This window comes from Lampris incognitus, chromosome 10 (genome assembly GCF_029633865.1).
Source record: "Lampris incognitus isolate fLamInc1 chromosome 10, fLamInc1.hap2, whole genome shotgun sequence".
Lineage (NCBI taxonomy): Eukaryota > Metazoa > Chordata > Actinopteri > Lampriformes > Lampridae > Lampris > Lampris incognitus.
Window position 1 is genome coordinate 59,292,196 of NC_079220.1, and position 9,414 is coordinate 59,301,609.

General features: G+C 45.3%; 1 protein-coding gene across 1 annotated transcript; it reads right to left on the reverse strand.

Annotated features, from left to right (window-relative positions):
- Positions 1-897: 897 nt before the first annotated feature.
- asphd1 (aspartate beta-hydroxylase domain containing 1) lies at positions 898-7,762 on the reverse strand. The gene is made up of 5 exons (XM_056288592.1): positions 7,322-7,762; positions 4,288-4,494; positions 3,591-3,798; positions 1,379-1,492; positions 898-1,007 (listed from the first exon to the last, which is right to left on the reverse strand). Exons 1-5 carry the CDS (start codon positions 7,760-7,762, stop codon positions 898-900), a joined length of 1,080 nt encoding a protein of 359 aa, XP_056144567.1.
- Positions 7,763-9,414: the final 1,652 nt, after the last annotated feature.

Below are 9,414 nucleotides of genomic sequence, written 5' to 3' on the forward strand. Positions count from 1 at the left end.
TGTACTGCACACCTCTATATGTACACCTCTGCATGTACTGTACACCTCTATATGTACATCTATATGTACTGCACACCTCTATATGTACATCTACATGCACTGTACACCTCTGTATGTACATCTATATGTACTGCACTCCTCTATATGTACACCTCTACATGTACTGTACACCTCTGTATGTACATCTATATGTACTGCACACCTCTATATGTACACCTCTGCATGTACTGTACACCTCTATATGTACATCTATATGTACTGCACACCTCTATATGTACATCTACATGCACTGTACACCTCTGTATGTACATCTATATGTACTGCACGCCTCTATATGTACACCTCTACATGTACTTTACACCTCTGTATGTACATCTATATGTACTGCACCTCTCTATGTACACCTCTGCATGTACTGTACACCTCTATATGTACTGCACTCCTCTATATGTACACCTCTACATGCACTGCACACCTCTGTATGTACATCTATATGTACTGTACACCTCTATATGTACACCTCTACATGTGCTGTACACCTCTATATGTATACATCTATAGGTACTGTACACCTCTGTATGTACTGTACACCTCTATGTGTACATCAATATGTACTGTACACCTCTATGTGTACATCTATATGTACTGTACATCTACATGTAATGTACACCTCTATATGTGCAGCTATATGTACTGTACACGTCTATATGTACTGTACATGTACTGTACACCTACATGTACATCTATACGTACTGTACAGCTCTATATGTACATCAACATGTCCTGTACATGTAGTATATGCACTGTACACCTCTACATGTACTGTACGTGTACTGTACATGGGTAGTACAGGAGCAGGTTCAGGGTTCACAGGTTCAGGGTTCACAGGTTCAGGGTTCAGGGTTCAGGGCTGAAAATAAAATCCAGCGCTTGTCGCTCTGCTGCAGCCAGGTTGGGATGCCAGAGGTCCACGCTGAAAAGGACTCGTGGCCCATCTTCTGGCAGTCCTGCAGAAACACACATTGTTCTGCTTTCAGGTAAATGTGCAGCTGTTGTTGTTTTGTTTGTTTGTGTTGATAGACTATGTTGGAGTAACCAACTCATTCATATTAACACCTTTACTGGAACTTATGCCTGCTTGTAAGTACTACTACAAGTACTGGAAAGGTGTCACTTCATGAAACACATTACCTTGCACATCAGGAGGTACATGACAAAACTCGTACGGGGAACCTCTGGCCTTTTTATTTTGTTATGTATAGTATGAGACAAGTAAAACAGGCATGGCTGTGTTTCTCTTCTACTCATCAACAGATATACTATGTACAAGCCTCGGCTCCAACTTTATGTATTTCAAAATGAAATGTGCTTCACAGACCCTTGTGAGAGATGGTGTGAAGGAACGAGTCATCCACCAGGAGGCAGTGTCCCTCCGACCAGCACTGAGGCTCCCCTCCCACAACCAGCTCACAAAGGGGAGGTGTCTGCAGGCCTACAATATACAATTTTTTGTTTTAGTTTTTCACCTCACTTACAAACGATGGCTTTTTAATGGTTTCACACTTGCTCAGTTCAGCGTGGGCTCAGACAGAAGCAGCGGATTATCGACGGAGGAGTCAAGAGCACCAAGTGTGCCACAGCTGGGGAGGTGAACCTCCACCCCAAATCATTCTAATCACACAAGATGTGTGACAGTCAGAAGCTAATCTGACTGCATCACAAGGCACTATGTAAGTTTGAGTTTTTATTATTAGTATTATTATTATTATTGTTATATACTCTGGTTGTGCTAAACCCTCACTAAATGCCATTGGAGCTCTTATTTTTCTGCAAAACGAAAGAAGGTTCTCGGTATTTGGTTAGCTCTTCAGTTTTAGTAAAGTCAGACAGAAAAATGGGAGGTGGTAACACAACGTGCAAGATATAATCATGCAGCCCCCCCCCCCCCCCACAGACACACAAACTCAGGATGTGTGAGACAGGGATGCGAGGCAAGTGTACTGTTGCCTTGCTCACTTGAACGTGTTTTCTTGTTTTTCTTAAATTTTGTGTGCCACTGAGTGTGCAAGACTTGTTCTCCCTGAAGATTATATTTTTATTACAAGTATCATGTAAGTACGTATGGTGGTGAACTTGTATTCTGATGTGATCAACTTGTATTTGGGTGTTTGGAGGTGGACTTGTATTTTTGATGTACAGGCTGTGACAACACATCTCGTCAAGTAGAACAGTAAAAAACCCATCTGTCCGTCTGGCTGGCTGGCTGGCTGGCTGGCTGGCTGGCTATCTTGTTTTTAAAAAAGGATCAAGCCCTGAACCCTTGGTGTGTTGACACCACTTCATTTTTCTGTCTTGATGCATGTTCAATAGCTCAGGTAAGGAAATCCCAGAAAGCTGAGTCAGTTCATCTGGACATCACTCTTCTGTTGCGCCCCGAACACGTTCCCTGTGATAGAAGACAATGTAGGGATCTAAAATCTCACAAAAGGACAGGAGAATGGTACTTCACAGACAAAAAAAATAATAATGACCTCAAGCACTTAGTGTGCAGGTAGATGTGTCAGTCATTATGTTGTCAAATGGGCATTTCTCCCACAAATTGGTACCTTTACATTTAAGACAAATTCACCAGATAGGTCCTGAGTCTGGAATAAACACTGAAAAGAGTGTCTATTTCCCTGATGTAGGAGGTGCTCGGAGTGAAGGGGCTCCAAGTAGCCGATTCCTCCAGAATATGGGGAAAGTCAAGGAATCCTGCATCTCATGAGCAGAGTTGTATGCTGGGTAAAGTAAGTAGATCTATAATGTATTGTGGTGGAAGCTCACTTAATACTTTTAAAGAAATGACTTTAAACCCCTGAATCAGAGTTATGGCCTATCTCTATTCTGGGCAACGTTTTAAAGTAGAATGATTCCGAGCATCTGGGTGGTGTGGCAGTCTATTCCGTTGCCTACTAACACAGGGCTCGCCGGTTCAAATCCCCGTGTTACTTCCAGCTTGGTCGGGCGTCCCTACAGACACAATTGGCCGTGTCAACAGGTGGGAAGCTGGATGTGGGAATGCGTCCTGGTTGCTGCGCTAGCGCCTCCTCTGGTTGGTTGGGGCACCTGTTCAGGGGGGGGGGGACTGAGGGGAATAGCATGATCCTCCCACATGCCCTGGTGAAATTCCTCACTGTCAGGTGAAAAGAAGCGGCTGGCGACTCCACGTGTATTGGAGGAGGCATGTGGTAGTCCACAGCCTTCCCTGGGTTGGCAGAGGGGTGGAGCAGCGACCAGGATGGCTCGGAAGAGTGGGGTAATTGGCCGGATACCGGGGGGGGGGGGGTCTAAAAAAAAGTAGAACGATTCCGACTCAGTCAAGTGCAGTGGGGAAATCTATTCCAATTCAGAAAACTCATGGATCGTGGATCAGTTTCCAGAAATCAGCAGAGTGGGTGAGGGCCTGTAGGAGAATATTAGATCACTGGCTGACGGCCTTCGGTTCTCGACATGAGAGCCCAAGATGTTGTAAACATTACCTCTCACTGTTCCTACCACATCACACGACCACTTACTTTCTTCCCAGTATGAATGTGTGTGCTTCTCACCAAGATGACAGCGTAGACATGTATTGGTGGGCCCATATGATCCCCCCAATGTGGCCCCGGGCACTAAAACGGAGAATCCAGCTGCTCCCAAGGTGTTACTGCTTATGAACGTACGTAGGGAGAGGAGTGTCCGGTAGGTGTAGGGACAGGAGCGACAATTGCTTGCGACACAGACGCCTGCTCTGTACAAGGGAAACACTGCCTGGCCCTGAAAGAGATGGTCAGCCGCATTACATACTGCTCAGGACAGACAACCACTGACAGCCTTGGAATATATAGGAATAGATATGCACACAAATGTTGAAGTAAAGTCAAGAGGTGCATTTTTGTTGGATGAACTACAATAATGCTGTTGAATATGATGGAGTGGTATGTTCTGATTTTCATGAGTCAAACAGGTTAGTCTTAAAGGAACTGTAACTTTTTTTGACGTTTACCAAAGTAAAATATATTTGGATGAGTATCGGCAAAAATGGAGGAGATAAATCAAATATCGGTGAAATTTACCACATTGTAAAGCACCGATTTCATTTTGAACTTCACAAACACCTCGTAAAAACCATGCAGATGTCACTTGGTCCACAATACTGCATAACAAACCACATGCCAAGGGTGCAGACTTTTCTGTAGGAAAAATGCAGAACAAATATGTATCCTGCTTAGTAGGTGACACGCTTGGAGTTATCATTTCTGGTACCTTTGGTCCATGATACGTCCATCCTAATTTTGGGTCAATGCCTCTCTGGTAAACAGCCTTGAACTCTGCCAAGATTACAGGGTAGTTGGCCTCTAAGACCTCGATGTCATGCCGATGAGCATCCCGTGGGAAGAAGGGGATGCTTGGGACATCTGGGAGGAAGAAAAGATGAGGCTTCTGGATAGTAGAATAGTTGTTCAGCCTGACCTGCAGTAAAATCAATCACTGGTTAGTGTCAAATTGCTGAACTGCTTGACAATGACACTGCCTGTCAAGGTTTTCTTGTGACCTATAGTTACATCAGATCAGTGATTCTCGATCCGGTCATTATGGACCCCAGTATCGCTGGTTTACTGTTCCACCAGGTATAACAAGTGAACACTATTAACTATCTTTGTATGTTGTATATTGTTGTATATTGTACTGATGGAAAGCCCTTTGGGACTTCCTTGTGATTTTGGGCTATACAAATAAATTTGACTTGACTTGACTGACCTTGCAGGATGGGAAACCAGCAAAACAGAGGCAATGGGGTCAGGACTGAGAACCATTGCATTAGATTTAGCACCAGATCAAGGTGCTTGTGGTAAAGAAATGCCGACATCACAAAAGGTTTTCTTCCAAATTGTTCAAGTTGTTACCGTATGCTTTTCTCCATGTAAATGTGGTAGTAAGGGGGCATCCTGGTGACTGGGCTAGATGGACAAATCTCACAGCGTATGAAGCTCTGGAAGCTTTTCTGTATATAAATGTGGTAGTGAGGGGGTGTCCTGGTGACTGGGCTAGATGGACAAATCTCACAGCGTATGAAGCTCTGGAAGCTTTTCTCCATATAAATGTGGTGGTGAGGGGGGAGTCCTGGTGACTGGGCTAGATGGACAAATCTCACAGCTTATGAAGCTCTGGAAGCTTTTCTCCATATAAATGTGGTAGTGGGGGGTGTCCTGGTGACTGGGCTAGATGGACAAATCTCACAGCGTATGAAGCTCTGGAAGCTTTTCTCCATATAAATGTGGTAGTGAGGGGGTGTCCTGGTGACTGGGCTAGATGGACAAATCTCACAGCGTATGAAGCTCTGGAAGCTTTTCTGTATATAAATGTGGTAGTGAGGGGGTGTCTTGGTGACTGGGCTAGATGGACAAATCTCACAGCGTATGAAGCTCTGGAGGCTTTTCTCCATATAAATGTGGTAGTAAGGGGGTGTCCTGGTGACTGGGCTAGATGGACAAATCTCAAAGCGTATGAAGCTCTGGAAGCTTTTCTCCATATAAATGTGGTAGTGGGGGGGTGTCCTGGTGACTGGGCTAGATGGACAAATCTCACAGCGTATGAAGCTCTGGAAGCTTTTCTCCATATAAATGTGGTAGTGGGGGGGTGTCCTGGTGACTGGGTTAGATGGACAAATCTCACAGCGTATGAAGCTCTGGAAGCTTTTCTGTATATAAATGTGGTAGTGAGGGGAGTGTCCTGGTGACTGGGCTAGATGGACAAATCTCACAGCGTATGAAGCTCTGGAAGCTTTTCTCCATATAAATGTGGTAGTGGGGGGGTGTCCTGGTGACTGGGCTAGATGGACAAATCTCACAGCGTATGAAGCTCTGGAAGCTTTTCTGTATATAAATGTGGTAGTGAGGGGGTGTCCCGGTGACTGGGCTAGATGGACAAATCTCACAGCGTATGAAGCTCTGGAAGCTTTTCTGTATATAAATGTGGTAGTGAGGGGGGTGTCCTGGTGACTGGGCTAGATGGACAAATCTCACAGCGTATGAAGCTCTGGAAGCTTTTCTGTATATAAATGTGGTAGTGGGGGGGTGTCCTGGTGACTGGGCTAGATGGACAAATCTCACAGCGTATGAAGCTCTGGAGGCTTTTCTCCATATAAATGTGGTAGTGAGGGGGTGTCCTGGTGACTGGGCTAGATGGACAAATCTCACAGCGTATGAAGCTCTGGAAGCTTTTCTCCATATAAATGTGGTAGTGAGGGGGTGTCCTGGTGACTGGGCTAGATGGACAAATCTCACAGCGTATGAAGCTCTGGAAGCTTTTCTCCATATAAATGTGGTAGATGGGGGTGTCCTGGTGACTGGGCTAGATGGACAAATCTCACTGCGTATGAAGCTCTGGAGGCTTTTCTCCATATAAATGTGGTAGTGAGGGGGTGTCCCGGTGACTGGGCTAGATGGACAAATCTCACAGTGTATGAAGCTCTTGAAGCTTTTCTCCATATAAATGTGGTAGTGGGGGGTGTCCTGGTGACTGGGCTAGCTGGACAAATATCACAGCGTATGAAGCTCTGGAAGCTTTTCTGTATATAAATGTGGTAGTGGGGGGGTGTCCTGGTGACTGGGCTAGATGGACAAATCTCACAGCGTATGAAGCTCTGGAAGCTTTTCTCCATATAAATGTGGTAGTGAGGGGGTGTCCTGGTGACTGGGCTAGATGGACAAATCTCACAGCTTATGAAGCTCTGGAAGCTTTTCTGTATATAAATGTGGTAGTGGGGGGGGTGTCCTGGTGACTGGGCTAGATGGACAAATCTCACTGCGTATGAAGCTCTGGAAGCTTTTCTCCATATAAATGTGGTAGTGAGGGGGTGTCCTGGTGACTGGGCTAGATGGACAAATCTCACAGCTTATGAATCTCTGGAAGCTTTTCTGTATATAAATGTGGTAGTGGGGGGGGGGGTGTCCTGGTGACTGGGCTAGATGGACAAATCTCACAGCATATGAAGCTCTGGGAGTTAGCGTAGCATGACAATTGGTTTAACACGTTTCCAAATTATGATGAAATGGATGGATGTTTAATAACACTTCAGCATTTTCTAAATCATAAAATTCACCATTATAATGCCACGATTTTACCCGTTTAGAAGGATTCACAATAAATGCTTGGGGGGGGGATTTTGCATGCAAAAAGCACAAAAAAGTCTAAACAAGTGTGTTCATTTATTTTACACGATTCCTTAGGGAACACATTACTCACAGACAAGAAGATGCATTGCATGGTAGTATGGACCAGTCTGAACTGTTTTTACCTGCTCTCGGAGTCCCTTGTGGATTCGCCCCATGCCCACCCAGCTGTAGCGCTTGGCATACTCTTGCAGTGCAGCATAACGTCTCTTGCCTTCTTCAGATGCCTGGACTGGGAACAAGGGATGACTCAGCACTGGATGGAGGTAGTCCCGTCCCTGCTCCTCATCCTCCCCCATTTCCATTGAAATACACGGGGTGACACGATCAGTTCTTGAAAACTTGGATGCTGCACTGCGCTTGCTTCCAGTGCTGGACAGCATGGTGTGCCTGCAGCCAGACATGAGTTTGCTGGGGTGCACTCGGCGCGGGGTAGGAAGGTCAGAGCCCATCCGATAACAGTACCAAAGAAAGAGGAGCAGCAGAGTCCACAAAAGCCCAGTCAGTGGACGCATGTCCAACTCAGCATATAGAGACGGGGGGAATGGGTTAACTGACCACTGCATCTTTTATAAAGGCTGAGAGACACTGTAATGATATGAAAGAAATGGGCTGATAAGTGATCATAAATGAGTATGTAAAATAAGACAAAGCCAGGGAGGGGGTGGTAGTTAAAATTACACTACAGTTTCTACTGGCTAAGTGGCAAAAATATATTGACTTTCAAATTAATCTTCGCCAAAATGACTCAAAATGTCTTTATGCATGCTCAATAATCCAGATAAGGAAATCACAGAAAGCTGAATCAGTTCATCTGGACACAACGTTTAATGAGAGAAACGTTTCTTCACACATCCAAGGGACTTAGTCAGTCTCAACTGACTGCAGGTGTCCCCCCCCTTATACACAGCACAGCTGCATAACAACCGAAACCAACGATTGGTTTCATATGCAAATAGGCATGACCATCAACCACCCTTAACACTGACCAAGTGTGTGTGCTCCTGAAGCTGTCTTCAGCCCACGTACTTCACATACAGGGGGCAGTACTATAGGCAGAGGCATGGGTGTGCTATGGATTCCCCAGTCTCTCCCGTAGTGGGACTCCCTAAAAACTTGGTGTTTCGCCCAGGGGCGGTGTCTTACTTACTGCGTCACACAGAGTGTCGTGTGCCTGATGCGCGTGCATTACTTCGTTTCGTCGCTCGCTTTTTGGATAAGCTAGCTAGCTAGCGAAATCGTAACCTAAAAAGTCATTTAATAACCTAATATTTGGCTTAACCCCAAGATTAAACCTACAAGAGACCTCTGGCCAAATGGTAACTTCATACAAAGATGCGATCATCGTTTTACGAAGATGCACTTAGATTTTTGCTCCTTGTACTGCTGGCATGGCTGCAACCGCGATTAACTAGAGTTCCCTACGACTAACTAGAGTTCCCTGCGACTAGAGTTCCCTGCAACTAACTAGAATTCCCTGCAACTAACTAGAGTTCCCTGAGACTAGAGTTCCCAGCGACTAATTAGAGTTCCCTGCGACTAGAGTTCCCTATGATTAACTAGAGTTCCCTGCGACTAACTAGAGTTCCCTGCGACTAGAGTTCCCTGCAACTAACTAGAATTCCCTGCAACTAACTAGAGTTCCCTGAGACTAGAGTTCCCAGCGACTAACTAGAGTTCCCTGCAACTAGAGTTCCCTACAACTAACTAGAGTTCCCTGCGACTAACAAGAGTTCCCTGCAGCTTTTCCCTGATAATTCTCAAATTGACCATCACGTTATACTGGAAAATATACAACCAAATAGTAAAATATATTGACAGTTAGCTGTCTAACAACAACAATCTACGCAGGCAGAGGTCTGTATTTGTATATTTGTATTGTAATATCTTGCATCAATAGATTTGTATTCTGATATCAATGTAGTATTTCTGAAAATAGATGGCCAGCTCAAACAGGCATGTTCCATGTAGGCTACATTGGTGCGCCTGTGAGACTAAATATATAAATTGTCATGGTCTCTGGTCGTGGCTCTCCCATCCCCTGATTGGTGCGTTAATACACCTGCACCCGGGGTCCTCAGTGATCCGGATTGCTCGGCTTCGCTCAACCTCCCCTGTTTCTGGTTGGCTGGCTGGCTCCTGCGCACCTGCGCCCAATCTCCCTGATTGGCCTTCCCTGGGTATATATGCCGCTTGGTTGCTCTGGCACTTTGTCGGG